At 46.3% G+C, this 22,402-nt stretch overlaps 1 protein-coding gene across 1 annotated transcript in view; it reads left to right on the top strand.

The window, feature by feature from the left end:
- Positions 1-22,402, top strand: part of LOC147674001 (uncharacterized) — a 124,399-nt gene that overhangs the window by 67,367 nt on the left and 34,630 nt on the right. The window contains exon 6 of the mRNA XM_086945088.1: positions 9,902-10,096. Within this exon, the coding sequence (XP_086801214.1) occupies positions 9,902-10,096 (195 nt within the window). The remainder of the gene's footprint in view (positions 1-9,901; positions 10,097-22,402) is intronic.

Genomic DNA, 22,402 nt, shown 5'->3' with positions numbered 1-22,402 from the left:
CAATTGAGCTCTGACTCCTACTACATCTGTCAATGGATGGTCAGAATATCCCTGACAAAGATGAGTGTACTTCCTAAACTCCTGTTAACATTGCAATCCCCTCCGGTAAGCAATTTTTCCCCTCGAAATGCACCTACCGATTGAATGAGATCAACTGGAGGCAGGTTCACTAGACTCTATCCTGGTCACAGCAGTGCTTCTGCCACAAATGGTCCGATAGACACACTGGGTGCTCTGGTCGCTGGCTGGTTACACTAACTTACCATCTGTGTACTCCCCAGAAATGCCCATAGCCAGTAAATCAGGATTTCCCATATCTCCTGACTAGTCAGTGCAAATAACACTCATTCGATTGTGCCTCTTAAAGTTTGGTCAGCTTTTCTCGACGTTAGGATTATTTCACTGGTGTAATTCAGTGAATGGTGGTAAAATTAGCGCCTTAGATCGATTTGCTTACTGCAGGTTGTGCAAAGTGGTGGTGACACATTGGGAACATACCCCCCAGAAACTGCAGAGTTTTCTCCACTAACACAAATATCCTATTCTCGACTATAAGCATAAGGTATATAGAGAGGCCCGATGCCTCGAAGTAACCCACGCGCCCCTCGGGTGAACACACAGCTGAAGAGTTGATAGGAAGCAAACAGAGATTGTGCTTTGAACAGACAAGACGAGTGCCCATTAACCATTGACACAACTCAAACATTTCTGCTATCTGAATAGGCTGTACTATATGCCCAATATTTTGCATCCGATTGAACGTGCATGAGCCTCTGTCTGCCCTAGATGTTCTACAGTCCCGCTGATTTGATGACCTGACACTGCCCACTGATACATGAATTCTTTTTTGAGGTCACACAAATAATCCGCGACATTGCTGCCATCAAGTTGATGTGTACACCGCTGCCATTGCTGGTGGCTGTTTCACTGATGTCAGTCATTCCTCCAGGAAATTGGTGACAATACGGATTGTGTTAGCTAGATACAGATTGGCTAGATCATGTCTAAAGGGACCCACTCCCAACCTTTGCGACTTGCTTAGAGATGTTGTATTCTGTAAAAAGGCTAAGGTTTATGCATCCCTTCAGAGAATACTAGTTACTAGCAGTGAATATGACCAAGGACTCTGGTAGTACCTGACTAATTCTGCACTATGGACCATGTCACCCTGTGTATGATGGTGAAAACTATAGACTGCTGATGGATCCCCTAACTCTCTAGGTAACTCCTTAGTACTGTAGTGTTTGTAGATGATCAATGCAGTCCTTAAAGAAGCATGGACCACAGAGCACCGATGCCCTGGCCCAGCTCAAGACCACCACCATCATGACCACAAGGAACAGGCCGCAAAAGAGTTGGGACACAAAAGAACTAAGACTCCCCAAACGTCACAGCAACCAACTTGAACGCAGATGGAGGCAGATCCTCGATGAATCTGAGCAAAAGCACACACAAATCAGCCCTCGGTACCTGAACCACGTCTGTAACAAATAAGATCCACAATGCTGGAAACTCAGACTGAACACATCAAAACCTCACAAACAACACGAAAGTAATCTTCTCCATCATAAAAGATTTCATCTCACCTGCTGCCAGCTCCACAACTATCACCCATTCGCAGGATCTCTGCACCCAGCTCTCCCACTATTTAGCAACATCCATACCAACTTCAACCCCCGGCCAGACCCATCCACCTTTGTAGTCCGTCTACCCATCTATGACGAGCCACCAGAATCCCTCCATGAACATGTGCCCCGCCATCATCATGGCGGAAACCACTGCAGCCATGTGCTCCATCCATTCAGGAGCACTATCAGACTCCTGTCTATACTAAATCTTCAGCAAAGTATTGAATTCCATCATCATAACTCTTACCCCAGTACTCAACAACTCTATCAACACAGTCACTTTCCTGGACAACTGGAAGTTCACCTAAACAATAACCACCTCGTCAACAACCCTCAAATTCAGATTCAGGTCCAACCACAGCACCGGTACAGCCCTCATTGGCACCACAGGTGACATCCAACTGATTATGGACACGAGACACCACAGCCCTCGTCCTACTTGACTTACAGCCTCCATGAAGCTGGCATACGATGACATACATCGTAAGTGCCGCTCACTTGCTCCTTTTTGCACGGAATTTTAACTGAGGAAAGCTGTTTGCTGCCCAAGGAGGAATCTACGGACCACAGGGGCTCATCTGGCAGGTCGCGTTGCTGGTGGGAGCAGTTCCGCATTCGGCGGATACTCTGCACGCTCCCAGCGTGCGCTTGACCGAGGAAAAAACTACCGCTGACCACACCGGGGGACTGCGAGGACCAGCAGCCTCTTGCCCTCACAGCTGGTGCCTCTTCCCCCGGCGGCCACGCCCCCTCATTACCGGCTATTTACTTTTCGCGACACCCGCTCCGCGGGTGCCGCTCACTTGCTCCTTTTTGCACGGAATTTTAACTGAGGAAAGCTGTTTGCTGCCCAAGGAGGAATCTACGGACCACAGGGGCTCATCTGGCAGGTCGCGTTGCTGGTGGTAGTAGTTCCGCATTCGGCGGATACTCTGCACGCTCCCAGCGTGCGCTTGACCGAGGAAAAAACTACCGCTGACCACACCGGGGGACTGCGAGGACCAGCAGCCTCTTGCCCTCACAGCTGGTGCCTCTTCCCCCGGCGGCCACGCCCCCTCAGCACGACATAAGAACTAGTTCAGTCCCTCCCGCAGCGCGGGGCGAAGCCCGCGCAAAGGGCGGGCCCGTTTAAGCCCGTTCAAGCCTGTGCAAGACTGGACTGGGCCACTTTATTTCTGGTTGGTTTTTCTATTCCCCTCCTATTTATTGCTACTGTAACAGTATTTTAACTTATATCCCTGAACTTGTTTCTCTTAATTCCACCAACAGTAGTGAGGCATTAATTTACGTTCAGCATGTCTCCTAGAAATACTAGAAACACTGTCAAAAAGCAGGCCCTGGCCGCGGCCGAGGTCATCGGTTCGATAGACCAATTTATAACTAAGGCCAACGATGCCATCGAGCAGGGTATTATTCTACTGAATCGTCGAGTCTCCCAGGATCTGGCTATAGCGAGACGTTCTTCTATGGGCCTATTGGCCACCGCAGTAACTCCTCAACGTCCAGTAGAATTACCCCTGCCAGTGACAGTGCACGCAGAGGTACACACGGTCCCCAGTACGGTGGACCTCTCGGCAACTTTGAATTTGTCAGAATCTCACCTGTCACTTGAAAAATCCCCACTTATATTTGCTACTCACAGTGCCCCAGCTACGGATAGGGGTATACGCGAAGGTGCCATTCCCAAAAGAAAGTCTAAAAGAAGGAAAACTGCTCACTTACAGCACATTGCTACTTCTCCATCTATGACTATCCCTAAAACCCCTTCTACCACGCATCTCCCCTCCCAATCCACTAATCTTGTTTTAACTTCCCACCAACCACTCTCTCCCGCGCTAGCACCTGCAACGATTCTTACTGTTGATAACCTAAATCTTAGCAGCTCTAGTAGCTACGATAGTGACAGTAGCCTGGATGATAATGGTAACTTAACTACCAATACCTGTGGTAATGATAGTCTATTGCTCAACAAAATAGGTGAACTATTCAAGTCATAGCTAACCCCCATCGAAAAGGTACTACACCAGGTTCAATCTCAACTAGCTCAATTAACCCAACTGTCCTCAGCTCTTGATCTAAGTAAGGGTCGTACAAAAAATCCCAATTTAGCTCAAGGGAAACCCTTACCAAATAACACCAAAACCAGTAAGCCCAGTTTGGCAAAAACGACTTTACCCAACAATAACACTAACCAAAAGGCCCCGCTGAAACCCATTCAAAAACAACCATCATCAGCTCAGCTTAAGCCCCAAGCCCCACCGAAGCCACCGAAGCCTCTACCACCCCAACCTCTGACCAATCCAAACGAACAGCTGTCCAATCAACAAAAAACCCTTACTCCGCCTTCCCTTCCCACTCCAGCCCCCTCCCTCCCGAAGCAACAATCGGTCGGCTTTAACAACGTCCCGAGAAACCGAAAGAGAGGGGGCCGTCCCGTACATCTTCCACCTGAGGCATCCCCTTATGTGGTAATCATGACAGGTGTCCCGGAACTTCCCCCCAGTCAAGACGAGCCAATCTGGTCACTAAAAAATAAAGTTATATACTGGTTGTCCAATAACAGACCTTTACCAACTTTTTTGGACAACAGAGTTACCACCGTCCGCAGAGTGCCATGGCTCGGGACTGTGCCCAAAAACATCCAGGGCGACTGCATCATAGTGAACTTTGACGACCCTAATACGGTTGAGCACATCTGCTCCTGGGGCGACCGCACTTCCGTTGAAGGGATAGCCACCCATAACCTGTCATACTTCTACCCCCCGGCTCCCCGTCACAACACCGGTCCCCCCTGGAGTTGGACGAGATTGGGCAATTGGGATGGGAACAGAGACCATGGTCACTGGGCAGGTTATGGCTTTTCCAACTCTGCCTCCGGACATTTTTCCAATTGGAGAGGACCACCCTTATCCAACAGATACGTATGTTTGGACATGGTTGACTGACCATCAGTCCCCTCCGACAATACCCAAGACATTACTGGAACTCAGACCCTTACTACTCACTCTTCCAGTAAAAATTGGGTGGCAACGCCCAATCAATTCTCCCCGCCCGGTGCTGGCATTGAGTCTCTTACTCCTCTGCCAAAGCTATCCTCACATTTGCCATCTTCACAGGTTTGTGTTCTTAGCTCTGCTCCTCTTATTGCTTCAGAGGAGCCACATAAAAGACAACAAAATAGTTTATCTTCACCACCTTGTCTATCTAATAACACTGCCTCATCCTTTATCCCGTCCCCTCGTATCTGTGATCCAATACCCCCTGATACCCTGTCGACCTTTTACCCCCTTTTACCCTCAACCAGGGATCTTACAATCATGTATTGGAACGTAGCGGGCCTTAGATCTAAAACACATCTTCAGTCTTGGATCGACCTGGTTAACAGACATGACATAGTCTGCCTCCAGGAAACCTGGGCCATCGAGCCGATTCATATCCAGGGCTTTAAAACCTTTCATATGTCCGCTATCCCATCTGTTCAAGGAAGACACAAGGGTGGCCTGGCTATCTACGTTTCCAACCAAATTCCATTTACCATGACTGAGATATCCCAGGTGTCCGCAATTTTCCAAATCCTTAAGTTTACTGTTAAAAGTTCCGTTTATTATGTCATAAACATGTATAACAATGTGCCACCTGTCGACTGTGTAAAGTCATTGACGGAAATCACCTTATTTCTGCACGATCAGAAAGCTAAAAATGCACAGTCACAATGTTATTTCGTGTGGGGTGGGGACTTTAATGTCCACCTATGTAGTAACTACAACAAAGGTTTATGCGGCCTCCAAGATGAGCATGACTCCCCCATTACCCACTTCGTCCATTCTAGCCTAGGGTCAGCTTTTAATGCCTGTTTATTCTCACTGGAACTCGAATTTGCGAATGAACTTGTGACACCTGCTGTCGACTTTAAGCCAACATTCCATGGTAGAGGATTGTTGTCCACGATCGACTTTATTTTGTGCTCGCAGATTCTAGGAACCAGATTGAAAAACTTTTCTACTGGCATAGACCCCTCTAGTGACCACTTTCCCAACAGCATTTCTATTACTCTTACCTCTGTTCCCTTATCTCGTACTAAGTCCAGTATCTTAACACAGCAATCCCTGGAGATGGGTAGAACTAACGGCTATACAGTAAAGTGGTCTAAGATCAACCCCAAAGAGGTCACTGAAAGGGTCATCCAACAATCCCTCCCACAAATATACACCTGTTTAGAGGAGACCTCATCCCCCCAGCTGATCCTGTCTAGTTTTGCTAAGATCTTAGAAACTATGCGGCAGGAGCTTACCCGCCACCACAATAAGAAGGAAGATAAAGATAGTCGGGGTGGTTTGACTCCGATTGTCGTAGGGCCCATAGTGCACTCAAACGAGCCCTTCATAGCCAAGACAGGGATACAGCCCTAATCTCACTTTTAAGAAGACAATATAAATTGGCCCTAAAAGCCCGTAAACGGGAAATAAAAAACAACCTTTGGGCCCAACTCCATGAGAGCATAAAATCAAAGGACAGTATGCTATTTTGGCGAACAGTCAAGTCCCCATTCTTGGCAGATGACGCCGCTTCTTCTCATTTAGACGTGGCGGTACCTGCTGAAAAATGGGTAACCCATTTCTCTCAGATATTTGGGGATCCAACACCAATTACCGATGATATTACACCTGGGAAGGCCCGTACCAATAGTGATAACATCTACCCTATTGACATTCACTTTGACCTTGGAGACGTGAATACAGCACTAACGTCCTCCAAGACTGGGAAAGCCCCCGGTCCTGACGGGGTTCCACTAGACATCTTTGTGAATAACCTTGAACTATGGTCCCCAATAGTCACTCAAGTCATGTCCGCAGTCTCTCAGGTCGGTTTAATCGATTCCTGGTCTACCTCTGTGCTTCTCCCTATTTTTAAAAAGGGAGACCGAGACAATCCAGCTTGCTACCGACCAATCTCCCTCTTGGACTCGCTGGGTAAGGTCGCTGGGAGACTCCTCCTGGAACGCCTCCAGGATTGGGCAAAGGAGAATAAGATCATCACAGACCTCCAGTTTGGGTTCCAAGAGGGATTGGGTACGGTGGAACAGGCTCTTAATCTCACCTTACTTATGGGGAAATACGCCTGGGCTAAAGGTGGCAATCTTTACCTGGTCTATGTGGATCTAAGTTCCGCATTCGACTGCGTAATCCACTCCAAGCTATGGGAGATCCTAAGTAAACTGGGAGTAGACCCCCCAATCCTGAAGTTTCTCCGAGAGCTTTACTCGGATGCCAAAGCCTGTGTGAGGTATGGCATCAACGGAGAGCTAACGGACTCATTTGGAATTACAAAAGGAGTTAGACAGGGGTGCGTCCTTGCTCCATTCTTATTTAACATCTATACTAATGGTTTGGAACAAGCGATGCTGATAGGGAACAAGGACCTTCCCTGCATAAATGCCCGCCCGATTCCAGCACTGCTTTATGCCGATGACTCGGTAATCTTAGCAAGGACACCTAATCAGCTCCAGTTGCAACTTGACAAGTATTGCCAATACATGCTTTCTCTTGGTCTTAAAGTCAACAAATCCAAGACTTTTGTCATGCATATTGGCAAGAAAGCCCAGAAATGTAAACCTATCCACATTGAGAACACCAGGTTAGATAGCGCTAGGAACTATCCGTATTTAGGAATCCTCATTGACCATCAAATGTCATGGAAACCTGCTATATCTAGCAGGAAATTGCAGCTCCAGCGCACAACATCAGCACTGACCTCATTCTCAAGGAAGCTGGGCGAGCCCGCTCCTGCAGTAATATTGCAAATCTATCAAGCCAAGTGCATGAGTGTGGCTACCTACGGAGCAGGTGTATGGGGCTACGCCCCTGTCCACGAGCTCCAAGTAGTTGAAAACGATTTTTTGAAGTACATATTAGCTCTCCCCAGAAGTGCCTCCAATTACGGTAGCCATATAGAGCTCGGTTGGGATTACCTATCTGACATCATAAGGTACCAACCGATTCTCCTTTGGCACCGTATATGGACCAAGGAGCAATGTCTCCTAACCCGGTCGCTAATAACAGACTGTCTGACTCTGACCCATTGGAAAAAGATTCCTTGGCTATTGTACGTTTTTAAATTTCTGAATGACTTGAACTGTTAAACCCTACGTCACTCACGACCATATCAAGAAAGTCTTTAAAGAACTTATGTGTCTCGCATTTGAGTGATTTACGTTTGTGCTCTGAAATCGGCAAACAGTCGACTATCCATCTAACGACGATCCAATCCTCATATGGCCTGCAACCTTATCTGTCTTTTTATTTGTCTAATTATGATAGATATGTTTTAACCCGATTTAGATTTAACTCTTTTTATCGTCTTGTCTCATTTCCTGTGCCCTCTGACTGGTCACGCGAATTGATCAAATGTCCCTGTGACGATTGTACTCCTCAGTCTACACTACATGTAACTTTATTTTGTACCTTTTATGAAATTCCTCGCAAACATTGGTTGGTCCCTCTGCTTAGATTATTAGGACTGAGAAGATGCAGACCTGCCCTTCTGGCATTACAATGCTTAGACTCCCCTTTTGCTGCAAAAACAGTTGCTTATTATTTAAAAGCTTGTATTAAAATCCGCTCCCAACTTGCGGCCCCTGCACAGTAAATATTTATTTTTATACTGTTGTCATTTTGGGTATCAACATAAAGCAAACTGATTTTATGCTTAAACTGATGTTTTATTGTACATAGCAGCCAACTCCTATACGAAAAACAAAATGTTGTAAATAATTGTATATGTACTGTATGATTTATATCTGTACTTTTATGATTGCAAATTCAATCGAATAAAGTTACTTTTGATTTGATTTGACATACATTCCTCTCAATCTGCTCTTTCCTCTCGGAAGCACTCCACTCATCGGCACAGCTCCCTACACCTTGACCACTGCCAGTGTCATCTGCGAAGTGCCCCAAGGATCATCTCTCAGCCCCACACTGTTCAACATCTACATGACTCCTCTCACCAACATCATCCAACCCCTCAGAATCCTCATCATCTCCTTTTGCCAAAGAAAGAACCAGCACCCGTGCCAACTTCACCTCTTGCCTTTCCGAAGTCGCCAGTTGCATGAAGATCAACTGCCCGAAACTTAACACTGACAAAATGGAAGTGATATTCTTCAGCTATGACATCTCACTATGGCACTCCACCCAGGCTGGCCATCCAAGCCACAATCTTAGCAATAGAGGTCGACAACCAACTCCTGATGTTCTGGCACCTGCATACCCTCCCGAATGAGATACTTGCTCTACAAATAATCGTAACATAACATATCTCTATTGGTGATATCACTTCAATGCATGTTAAGAGCTCAAAATGTCTGATTTATGTTCATTTGTTTTCTTTACTTGCTTAAACTTAAATTAAAAAAATAATTAAAAATGGCTCCTGCAAAATGTGTTTCTGGGCCCATGGAAGGTTTCAGCTAGTACCCCACAGTACTTACAGCATGATAGAGATTAACATTTGTCAGCAAGAAGAAAAAAATTCTCCCGGTCCTGGATATTCACAATAATGTATGTAACTAAGCCAAGTTACTTTGAGTACTTTTGCTTCCCTCACCCAGCCTGAGTGAAACGGAACACCTTTCTGTCCTGTTGCAGAATGTAGCGTAGTACAAGACCGAGACTTCGACTTCCAGAACAGGGGAGGTAGTTACATTTTTTTTTGTATTTCTCATCTTCTCCCTAGTATCTCTGGGCTCAAGTCCTTAAACAGGAGGAGACAATTCTATTAGTACTCAGCGAGACAAGAGCCCTATGGCTAATGACTGGTGTGACTTCAAAATGAAATTAGCTCCTGTGTATAATGACAATGAAGAGGTTGCAATGGAAATTCTCATTTTATCATCGTACACCTCACTTCAATGTTGTCGGCTCCCTCTGGAGTGACACAATGTTGGAGCGACACAAATACTGTTTTCCCGTGTCCATCTCAAGAAGAAGTTCAAAATAACAGTAGTCTAGTGTATGTTTTTCTCCACAGATGTCAGCAACTTCAGCTAGATAATCATTGTAAAGCTGTTAGTTTTTAAGTAAGGCTTTGCACTTATTACACAAACAAATTGTACTATTAAGATTGGGTAAATCCTTAAAAAATAACTTTCATTGTCATTATACTATGTTAGCCACATTACTTTAAAGTTCTTAATAATCATTTCTGTAGTTGCCAACAAAGCATACTACTGTGCTAAAGATTTTTTTTTTATTTGTTGTATTTTTTTACTTAAGAATCAACGCTGGAGCTGGGATCGTCAGCACCTGCAGGCCTGGCAAAAGGGATGCACCGGGTATCCACTTGTGGATGCTGCTATGAGAGAATTATGGCTCACAGGCTGGATGAATAACTACATGAGGCATGTCGTTGCATCATTCCTTGTAGCCTATCTGCATATACATTGGGTAGAAGGCTATCGTTGGTTCCAGGTATGGATGACTTACAGTTCACTCTTTCAGTACATCCCATTATAATATCTACCTGAAGAGCAATATTGATCCAGTGGTAATCTGACAAATGTTACACCCACAATTGCAGAAACAAAGCTTCCTCAAAATCTAGTGGCTGGCCTAACTTTTGTTTTGAAGTTCTTCCAAATGACATCTTCTTTTTTACTGGTCTATATTGTGGTCTTCATCTGGTTTAGTTGTGCCACTCAAGATTTTTTAGACTTTGGAGTGACCTACTAGTACGTAAGTTAGACCTTCATGTGTCTCACAACTGCCACTCACTGTACGTGTTTGGAGGTAGCATGCTTGACAATTGTATTTCTTTATACTTTGTTGTTTGTGGTCAGTGAAGTAATTGCTTAGAATAATGACTATATCCACTGTCTCATAGCTCTGGTGTCTAATTTAGGGCTTCAGATTATGGCAAGCAATATATATATATATATTTACTTCTGTAGTATGTGGAATCAAATTACGAGAATATTATTTGTGTTTGCCAAGTACAGAAGAAAAACGGTACACAACTGAGAACTAACCAGTTTTGCCATTTTGTGTTGTTCTCCCTAGCGAAATGAGGCCCATTGCAAAGCACACAAACTGCTAATTTCATGCTCAGTTTAGACTGTTAATGTGTTTTTCACAGAACCTCATATTGCCTGGTAGAACAAAATGCATAAACTGTGAAATTCACCCATTTTTAGGTTCACCCTCAAAGCAGGTTAAATCCCTTACCCCAAAACAAAATGACTAGCAACTGCAATTGTTAGCAGAGAAAATATGGAACACAAAATGCCGGCAAACAAACTTTTGAGAATTCGGGTACTTTATTATGAGTACTTATTACCATCCTATCGACTATAAGGATCAATGTACAAGGTGGTGTAGAAACGAACCCATAACTACCCTTCCCTGGCCAACACATGGTGTGTGTGTGGGAGAGGTCTTCAAATACGAATCTTCATGTCCAAAAAATGGCAGTGATCTGTGGTCCGTCTGGTAATTCCAGAAAGGAAAAATGTGTCAAAAGATCAGTGTTTCAAGGAAGATGCCAGTCCGCTCCTCAGAATAGTGTTCACTGTCCCTATGAAACGTAGTATATCTAAGTATATAAAACATCTCTTCAATTTCAAGAGGTGGCCTGAGTTGTTAATCAAAAGCAACTCACCTTGGCCATTTCTGCATTCGCTTTGCCCAGAAATCCATTTAGTGTCCAAAGTCTTATCCCTTACTCCGAGATTTATCTGTTCATCACACATGATCACATAGTGATAACCCACGGAAACAACTTTAAACCTCTTACCCACAGCACTTAGATAAAGGAACATAGTTTCTCAGCCTGTAATTACAAATATTTTGTGCTTAGATAAGTAATAAGCTTCTCCTGTGTGAGAGTCCATCTGGGACAAAAGTAGGCTGCCAACACTAATTTAGAAAAACAGTTCATTTGGAGTCACCCTTCTTTACACAGCGTGCTTCATAATTTGGCCAACAATGCACACATGCCTGAGAATCATTGATTACACTAATGAAGGAAAACAGATGGGGGGTAAGTGACAAATTAACTGTGTGGAAGGTTTTCTACCAGATTGAGGACACATATTTAGAAAAAAGAGAACACACCTATTCTATTTGGCCAGTCTCAAAACCGCTAATGTCTCTGCAGTGTTTGCCCCGATCTTGAAGGAATGGGGAGCAAAGAGCTGGGCCAATCACTGATGCTTCTACTTCTTTATTGAAAGCATGTGGAATTTTAAAGTGCGCTTACCGTGCCCTACCCTCTAGAGATGAAAGGGGTTGTTCTGTGCACTTTGAGAGGCAGTGCTAGACATCCAGGTAACAGACAGTATGCATTGACAAGGCCTGGGTGAGGCATATTTTCTCTATCCAAATCTTCTGTTCAGTTTTAGAACATCATAATTTATCGGCCAGCCTCAATAGCGGCAGCCCACTCTCCAACGCAGATTTTGATTTGTAGAAGTCCCATAAGATGTAAGTGGAAAAATCTGCCAATTTCTTCACCTGAAAATTGAAGCCTTAATCAGTGGCACTAGATCATTTTCCAAAAGAAAGAATTGTAGATAAATGCCAGGCGTAATTCATGGAAGAATCTTCTCCCAGTATGCATGGAATTTAAGCATTCTTGGTCTTGGGAGGAATGAGAATTGGCAAAGCCAATAGGTCTTTCCTTTGTGTCCTGTTAGCTTTGCCAATGCTTTTTGGCGATGCTGTACAGGGTGTGGAAAGAGAAGCAAACTAGAGTGAGAGCAGTGCGGGAAAGGAGTACACAAGGCAGATAGCGACATAGAGTACGGGGAGAAGTACACTGGAGAGAGCAGCACAGTGTGGGGGCAGGCATTTTGTTGGGGTAGGGCACAGGAGGGAGACAACTGAAAAACACTTGCACTCTCATAGAGTTCTTAACCAAGAAAACATTGTTCCCTAAAAATGAGCAGTTGAAAGATATATGCCTGGTAGTCAAAGGGATGTTAAATAGGCCATGCTCTAGGGTAGGGGCAAACACCAGATGTGAAAGCCTGGACAAGTAAAAAACAAACAAGAGTGACCATAGAGCCAACCAATAGTAAGCAATGTGTGGGATGAAAACCCCTCTAAAATCTTGGTAAGGCTACAACAGGCTTTCTGCTGTTTGGCATGCAAGACCTAAAAAGGTCAATGAAGCACTTCGATTTGTGAAAACATCTGAAGGTAATGAAGTTCAAGAAGCAGCAAAGAGGAAAACCTTGTCAATTCTCAGACACTGATAAGTTGTAGTATAAGATGCCTTGCATCTTTGAACAAGACAATCAGCTGTGTTACTTGGTAAGCCTGGTGTATCGCTTACTCTAAATTTGATATTGCCCCATAAGCAGAGCCTTCAGTAGACCTACCACCATGCTGCAGTAAGCTGTCTCTTAACTAATGATGTCAACAACTAAAACCTAAAACTAGAGACACATCCCATTATTGAACAGGAACAATTTCCAATGGAGTCATGAAAGGCATCACCTTGTTGAGTAATTGTCAGAGGCTATTTAAAGATTCAAGTTCAATTTCTAACAATGTACGAGTGATCCTTTGCCCTACAAGCTTAGCCTCTACTTAAAATCCCATTTCTGATAAGAGACGCCTAGCCGCAGATTCCTTACCTTAGAATTATCCCAAGGTGTCAGACTGGATCTGAAATTCTTTTGTGAGCAGTACCCCTGCATGCCAGTAGATGACGTCATTCATCTGTGCGTGGAATCTTTTGCGCCAGAAGTGACATGTGCGGTGCCTATATAGGCTCCACCACAACTGTGCTGATATCAGTTCTTTTCTTTCTGCTCAGTCAGCGCAGAGCTGGAGTAGATCTAACCCTAGTCACTTTCTGACAACTGTTTTTACAGCCCTTTTATCAAAGATCTTTGAAAAGCTGTCTCCTGGTGTTGCTGGGATGTCCATGATGAAGCCTGGTTTCAGTCCCTGTAGCATCTGTCACCGGCAAATGTCTGTGACGGAGCTATACCTTGTCTGCCTTTGGTGTCTTGAGAGCGACCATGACGCCAAGACCTGCGTTGATTGTTGTACCATGCACTCCAGGCCTTGGGGGAGTAGTCCTTCAAGCTCCATGCTGCTCGACATGCAGTGCTGTAATGATCTCAGTCACAAGTTAGGTGCAAGGATCGGTCGCAGAGCCATTTCAAGTGCTCATTGCCGAAGTCGACTGGGCAAGTCCCACAAGCATAAGAAGAACAAGAAGTTGAAGAGGTCTTCGACTTTGCCCCGACCATTGAAGTCATCCAAAGGAACTAGGAGATATTGGCATTGGAGGCTTAACGCTGCGGTTGAGCCTGCGCTAGGGCCGTCTCTGCACCTCCCCAAGTTTCCTGGAGCCGAAGCAAGCCCCACCCATCTCTGTAAACTTTGAGGCCATGCACCTCATATTTGGATGGGGGTGTCTCCGCTGGCATATCCTCATGCCCCACAGGTTTGGAGAGGCCTATACTGGTCTTCCTCCGGCGGGCTCACCCCAGGCCTCTGTCGGGCCCCTTAGACCCATGGATGGATCCGACCAACACCGTTCGAGCCACTTCGACCTTTCCCAGTACATCCCCTTTGGCGATGTCTCCAGCACTGCTGATCCCATACTCATCCCCAACTCCGACACGGAGCCGGATGGGCATCGCCCAACGCCAGCTCTGGCACAGATGTGAGGCACTCCTTCCAGGCCGGAGCCTGTGCGCTATTTCTATGGCCTAGGACTTGGAGGTGATTGGGAGGGAACCACTGGACCCGGATAAATACCAGCCCCTAGATGTTACTGAGGACAACTAGTGTGAGGGTCTGGCAGATGCCAGTGGTCTGGACACCTCCCGGATACTGGTTTGGTCTCTCCTACAGTGGCTACGAAGGGGGGAGTCTCATTTGCTATGGTGGACGACAGTGGCCAAGGTCCCCATTCCAGCCACTTTTCCCATTCAACCATGACCTCACGGACGTTCTACTCTGGGCCTGGTCCAAGTACTGCACAGAGCCTACCGTGAATAGGACAGTTGCTCCAATCCATTGCCCTGCCCTCATGGGACCCCAATTCCCTCACCCAGCACCCCATCCCAGAGAACTGGTGGTACAAGCCTCCACTTCCAGAGTAAATCCTGGCATATTTCCAACTCCTCGAATGGATAGAAACTTCAAGAGGCTGGATACCTTGGGAAAGAAGGTCAACCAACTTGGTGCTGTGATTAGTGAACACTCCATTCTTTTTAGGCTGATACTCCCATTCGCCATGGGGCTAGGTTGCACAGGTGCGGCCTATGGTCTCGGAGGAGGCTCGAGCCATACTCTCTCAAGCTGTGCTGATGGGAGAGATGCACCTAAGTCCACTATATGCTGTGGGATGGATACAACAGGCTCACTAGGCAGAGATGTTTAATCGTTGGTGGCCCTTAGGCACCATGCTTGATTAAAAACCACTGGCTTTTCGAGGGAAGTCCAGGCCTCTTTCATGGACATGTCCTTTGACGGCTCCTGTCTCTTCGGAGACCAGATGGATTCAGTACTGGAGTACTTCAAAGCCAGCAGGGCTATGATCAGGTCCATGGGCCTTTCCATGGCCCCTACCCAACCCCAGTCCACTTTTCTCTCCTTTTGTGGCCACAGAATGGGCTTCCAGCTGCATCTCTACTTGCCCAGCCACTCTAGCTCACAGGCTTCCCAGCCTCCGCGTGGCTGAGTACACGGTTCCCACAAACCTTGTGGGTCAGATACCCAGAGGTCAGGCTAGTCCACCACTCCAGCAGCAGCCGCAACCTCCAAGACTCTATAGTTTGCCCTCTGACGATCATTGGCATCCAGTGGAAGGCAGGATACGCCTTCACCAGCACCACTGGAGGTCGATAACATCTGACTACTGGGTTCTCCAGATTGTCCACAGGGGCTGCTCCCACCCCTTTGTAACTATCCCTCCACCCATGCAATCCACTTGCGACAGGCTGACTGAGGACCATGTCTCATTATTCCAGGAAGGCGTGGTGGCTGTCTTGACCAAGGGAGCCATAGGGAGTGGGTTCCGGCATCGGACGTAGGTTGTGGCTGATATACCCACTTCTTTTTGGTGCCTAAGAAGGACGGAGGCCTTTGTCCTATCCTAAACTTGCTTCCTCTCAATTTCTTCCTGAAAAAGGAGAAATTCAAAATGTTAACATTAACTCAAGTTCTGTCTACCCTGGACACAGGAGATTGGATGTTATTCTTAGACTTTCAGAATGGAATACTTCCACGTTCGTGTTCTGTCTGCCCACAGACATTACCTGCAGTTCACTGTAGGCCACAAGGACTTTCAGTTTACCATGTCCCTTTGGCCTTACCAGCACCCCTTAGGTGTTCACCAAGTTGATGGTGTTTGAAGCTCATCCGCGGAGATCAAGGGTCTCAGTCTTCCCCTATCTTGAAGACTGGCTGTTGAAGGCGAGCTCACCCCAGGTGGTCGTCTTCCACCTCCAGATTTTGGTGGACCTCCTGAACTTGCTGGTGTTCATTATAAATGTGCTGAAGATGCACAGGATCCCTTCCCAGACACTGCCTTTCTTCTGACTTGTCTGGCCACTGTGCAGTTTTTGGCATGTTCCTCCGAACAGCGAGTCCAGGATATTCAGGCTAAGACACTGATAATTGAGCCTCTATCCGGGGTTTTGGTGAGTTGGACTCTGAGGCTGCTGGGCCTCCTGGCCTCCTACATACTTGTAGTGATGCATGCCCATTGGCAGATGCTGGCTCTCCAGTGGGATCTAAAGTTCCAGTGTGTTCTTCATCAGGGAAATTTCTCTGACATGGTCCAGATCTCTGAGGCCACTGCAAAAGATCTGAAGTAGTGGCTAACGGATCACAATTGGGTCAGCGACAGACTCCTCTCCCTTCCCGTACCAGATTTAACGGTAGTCACTTTTGGGCTGGGGCGGGCATGTGGGAGAGGTGGAGATCAGAGAACTCTGGTCTATGGTGGAATCTGGACTCTACATCATCCTATTGGAGCACTGTGCGATCAGATTGGCATTAAAAGCTTTTCTGCCCTCCATCAAGGGTAGGCTCGTGCAGGTGTTAACATACGACACCACCGCAGTGTGGGACTGTAACAGGGCGGGGTAGAGTCGTGGAACCTATGTTAAGAGGCTCTGCGCCTCTGGACATGGCTCAAACATCAGGGCATTTCTCTGGTGATTCAAAGCCTGGTGGGCTTTTTTAACGCCAGAGCCGACAAACTCAGCAGAAGATACCTAGTGGATCATGAATAGCATCTTCAACCGGAGGTGGTGCAAGGTCTCTTTCAGCAGTGGGCAGTGCATTAGGCAGATCTTTTTGCCAACGCAGATAACAGGAAATGTCAGCAGTTCTGCGCATTGGAGTTTTCTTTTCATATCAAGTGGAGACCTGCCTACTGTACATCTTTCAACCCATGCCACTCCTTCTCAGAGTTCTCAAGAAGATGAGGAACTAGTGGACCAAAGTCATTCTTGTGGCTCTGGTTTGAGCATGGAGAGTCTGAGTTATTGAGAATAAGCACAGGTCCTCCGATCAGGAGATTATTCTGTCGCAGCAACAGGCCAGGGTTCTGCACCGAACCTGTCAACACGCCGCCTTCATGCGTGGAGATTGAGCGACAACAGTTGACAGCTTTTGACCTTCTAATCAAAGTCTGTAATGTTCTTATTTTGGCAGCTCAGCGGCCCTCCACAAAGACGGTATATGTCGGCCAGTGGAGACGATTGTAGAATGGTGTACAGCCAAACAGGTTGATCCTTTATCTGCACCCCTTTCTCAAGTTCTTTTTTTTATCCTTACCCTGGCCCTGTAGGGCTCTGCATTGGGCACGTTATTTCTCTGCTATCTCTGCCTTTCTGCGGGTGGCAGATCAGACCTCCATCTTCAAGTCCCCTATTGTAAATAGGTTTCTTAAAGGTATGCAACACATTTCCGCCAGCTCCCTTTGTTATGCCTCACTGGGACCTTAACTTGTTTCTTACCTTTGTAATATGCGCTCCCTTTGAGACGCTTCATACCTTCCCTCCTAGGCTCCTCACCATCAAGACTGCCTTTCTGCTGGCAATTGCATCTGTCTGGAGGGTCAGTGTACTACAGGCGCTGTCACCTCTGCCTCCGTACATCTCTTTTTTGCAAGACAAACTGGTCCTTTGCATACTACTTACTGAAGGTATTCTCCTTGTTCCACGTAGGCCAGTCCATCACTTTGCCTTCCTTTTACCCTCTGCCTCATCCTTCCAAGGAAGAGGAGAGACTCCACTGGCTGGACCTAAAAAGAGTGTTGTCGTTCTACCTTGAGAGCACAAAACCGTTCCAGGTGAACGATCAACTATTTTTTGGGTATTTCACAGCCAAGAAAGGGAAGGCCATGCAGAAATGAACCATTTCCTGATGGAGCGCACTCTACATTAAGATCTGCTACTCATTGGCCAAGAATAAACCCCCAGAGGGTGTACATGCAGAGCGGAGCAAAGGCTGTTAACTACTGCATTAGCACTCAGAGTTCCAGTCATGGACATATGCCAGGTACAACGTGGGCATCACTGCATACAATTGCCATGCATGACTGTCTGGTCCATCGGGACAGGCATTTTACCCATTCAGTCCTGCAGGATTTTCTGGTCTAAATTGGGTTCGCAGACCCTCCTCTGGGGATCTATTGCTTGGGTATCTATTCTAAGGTGAGGAATCTGTGTCTAGAATTCTCTATAAGATGAACAAGTTACTTACTTTCGGTAATGCCTTATCTGGTAGAGATTCTATCTTGCACAGATTCCTTACCACCTACCCATCCTCCTTTACTGCGAACGGATTTCTGGGTACATGGCTATTCCCTTTTCAGGGCCCTCGTTGCACACACCAGTGGTAATTGTTCTTTGTGGCTCTGCGTTCCTGGAAAGGAAAGTAATGAAAGGAAATGTATGTCAGGTTACCGGGGTAGCAACTAAATAGGCACTGCAGGCATCACTTCCGGTGCAGACTATGCTTCGCGAAGTCAAACCCCACATACCGGTACGCAGGTGTACTGCTGACGAAAAATTTCGGAATCGAGTCTGATGCCTGGAGATAATTCTAAGGTAAGGAGTTTCCGGGTAGATAGTCTATACCAGATAAAGCCTTACTGAAGGTAAGTAAGTTGTTTGTTCATAATAATGCAGACAAAAGCATTTAGCGGGTCATCAGATACACTCGCACCAATTCTGCCTAGAAACTGAAAATCATGCCCTGAAACTAAAAACTCAGCAACCTAACATTTGCTGGGTGAATCAGGAGCAGGCTAAAGACCGTCCCGTTGTCAGCTTTTCCTAAAAAGGTGTCCTCTGCTAGTGCTCTTACCTTCTTCACTCTGAGGTCAAGATAGGTTTAACCATACAGTTGCGAAAGTAATTGGCGTTGTTTATAGTGGATGTTATACAAAAAGCCCTTTGTATGGCACACAAACCAAAATCCTCTTTATATGGGTTTTGGGGTCCACTTCATCTATATCAAGGATAGTGCTGTCGCTAGTGTACATCTAGAAAAAACATCCCTGAATGTTACGTATTAATAGAGAAGAAACGGGTCCAGTACTGAAGGATAGATAGAGTGCAGTTCTAAAAAACGCTTAGAAGAAAACATAGGGAGTCTCGCGTAAGCAACTACCAGGGAGCGATTGGCAGGTTCTTGACAATTTCCTCACTATATCATCATTGGCACCTGTCCTATGTATGGAAAGGAACCAACACCCAAACAAGTTTAGAAGAACGATGTGTGTGTGTTTTAACCGCATCCGTGCGGCGCAGATTCTTCCCCGGTGCTGGACATTCCAGAACAGGGTGCGGTCGTGACGGAGCCATTCCGTCATCAGCACAGCTCAACCGTGACTGATGACGGAATGGTTCCGTCACCAGCATTGATGGGGCTAATCTATTAATTGTATTGTGTAAATAACGCATCTTAACATACCCCCAAACCTCGAGGTCCCCAAAGAGGGAGGATAAGCTTTTTCCTCACAAGAAAAAGTTAAAAATTAGTTGCATAGGCAATAAGCACTTGTCTTTAATTACTAATGCCCACACTCATGGTTAAAAACACAATACCATGTTTAGACCATATTAAATAGAATGGCGACATGTTTAATTGCCATTGCATATTTACTGCCACTTTCTTCAGGACAGGAGGACCTAGTTTCACCCATACGTGCACTGGATAAGATGGCTACCGGGTGAGCACCAACCAATGGTCCACTGGTGGTCCGCTGTGAGACAGACGCCGACACCGACATCTAAAACGGTCTTGTTGCAAAAAGTTGTTTTGGAAACACTTCATATTCCTTGCTGGTGGCCTACTGGTAGGCGCTCATCTGGTAGACATCTGGTCCGGTGCACGTATGGGTGAAACAAGGCCCTCCTGCCCTGAAGAAATTGCCAGTAAATATGTAATAGCAATGAAACATGTTAGCAGTTCTATTTAATATACCCATTTGAACATCTGCAGCAGGTGTAGGGGACAGCAAAATCACTTCCTCAGGCAAATTCCACCTCTGGGCATCTAGTCTTGGGCAATCCACCAGTATCCCATCCCAACTTGGTAAAATCAAGACCTTACGCACTCCCCTGGCCTCTTCCCTTCAATGCGCCTCCCTCTCACAACCTGCCCATCTAGCCAGCTCCTTACCCCATCTACCCAGGGCAGAACCAGTGGTGGATTACCAGTTCATCGTCAGTTGCCGTCAGGCAAGCACAAGTGCCAAATCCATGAACCTGTTTGTCTCCTTCTGAGCCACGTTTTGAGCGTAAAAACACAACACAACTGCTGTCAACTGTCGAAGTGTCTGTGACCCGCAGATAACTTGCAGGACTGTGGCCCAGTAGGGAACCAGCATCAGTCAGGTCCATACCATATGGCAGAACCGCGCCTCAGTCTTGTGACATAGGGGACATGCCAGCGAAGCCCTAGGAAACATGGTGTGAAGATGTCGAGGGGTGAGATACGCCTGGTGCAAGAATTAAAACTGAATGTTTAAATCTAGCATTTTGGGACACTTTGGGGGCGGGAACACCAGTATGTTCTTCCAGACGGAGTAACTGAGTGCTGGTCCCAAATCCATCATCCAGCATTGGTGCAGCTGCAACAGGTCAAGCTGAGCCCCTCCAACTTTTTCTTGTTATGTGAGATCAAAGGATTATCTGCCAGTGGAGAGTATGGACAGTCAAGCTGCATTCCCTTAGCTAGTTCCCACCATGCCCAGAAAGTTGATGCAAGGACACAAACATCTCCACACGCGGGGGCACTCTAACCTGCCCTAGCAAAGTTTCTGTGCTGGCTTTTGCGTGCTCTGCTCCCACATGCATCAGCACTGTCGGGACACCAGCCTGTAACGCCCTGGTGAGCACCCTCGAACAAACCAATGGCTGCCGCTTCACCAGATCAAACGAAGCAGGGTATGATGAAACTGTTGAAAGGAATAAAGTGGCAGTACAATGGGAATATTAGAGAATAGGTACAAAAACATTGGTAATATTATAATTTTACTCAAAGATATTCTCCGTCAGCGAGAGTGGAAGCCTAATCCATCGATCTATTCACAATTTGATCTGCTTGAGTAGCAGGCCAAAATTACTATGGATCAAGTCATCATAGTTTCAGGATACCCACTGTCCGAGATAGCTCCACTGCAGCGGGTACTCCTGGGCAGGTATTGCGGGGAAACTCTGTGAAAAGAAAAATCTTGCATTTAGGCCAGTTTATCTGTAACCCAGAGTATCTCCCGAATCAAACCACCTCTTGCACTAAGGCAGATAGATTCTCCTCTGGGAGCTGCACATAGAGGATTACATTCTCGCCGTACAGCAAAATTATTAATGATTTGTTTCCGAGGCATAAACCACTTTGTGAATGCAGTTCCCCTACATAACAGGCTAGTGGTTCAATAGCGAGATCCAAAATTAAAGGGGAGCGTGGATAGCCCTGACGTGTGCCTCAGCTGCTAGTAAATAAATGCAAATACGATTGATTCACACAACTATCAAGCTAGCGGCTCCGTCTAGCAGAGGGCCGTTCCAACATGTGTGATAATTGTTTTAGGGTCCCAGGCATACCCAGAGCCTGTGCGTGGCTCCACCACTTGGGGCCAAGTTACTCTAAGGGCCATAATTATTTAAAGGGGTCCATGGTTGTTCAGCGGGCCGCTGCAACTTCTCTTGGGGGCATTCCTTTTCAAGAGCCTAGGTGGCTCCAAAGGGGGCATAGTTGTTTTCAGAGCCTAGATGGCTCAAACGTTTTGGCCCCATCATTTCTAGAGTCTGTGCGTTCTCCAACATTTTGCATATTGTTTCAAGGGCCATTGAGAGCCCATACCACATTTTTAACTTTTACAGCTGCCCAGCAAGTAGTGGGCAGCTACACCGTTTAGGGGACATGTTGAATCCAGGAGTGAAGCGCACTCATTCGCCCCCATCTTTTCCTGCACAGCTGCGCAGCACTTAGTGCCAGTTGCTACGTTTAGGCCCTGCATTTGAGATTCACAGCTGCCCAGCAAGTAGTGGGCAGCTACAACGTTTAGGTTTGCGCCAAGTGTGCACCCTTGACTGTCTCTGCATTGGCAGCGCGCCCTGACTTTGGACAGAGGGCATTTGAGCCCCCTTAGAGGTGGCCAGTTGGCCAAGGGGACTGTTAGATTTATAGGGCGCCAGGCCCTAGTGTGATTTATATAGGGGCTAGGAAATGCATTGCTTATATAGTATGTTTTATGCACCTTGATTTATGCTTATAGATGTGCTCTTTTAC

The sequence above is a fragment of the Lissotriton vulgaris genome, chromosome 12 (assembly GCF_964263255.1).
Source record: "Lissotriton vulgaris chromosome 12, aLisVul1.2, whole genome shotgun sequence".
Lineage (NCBI taxonomy): Eukaryota > Metazoa > Chordata > Amphibia > Caudata > Salamandridae > Lissotriton > Lissotriton vulgaris.
The sequence above is the reverse complement of the archived record's forward strand: the minus strand, read 5'-3'. Positions and strand labels throughout refer to the sequence as shown.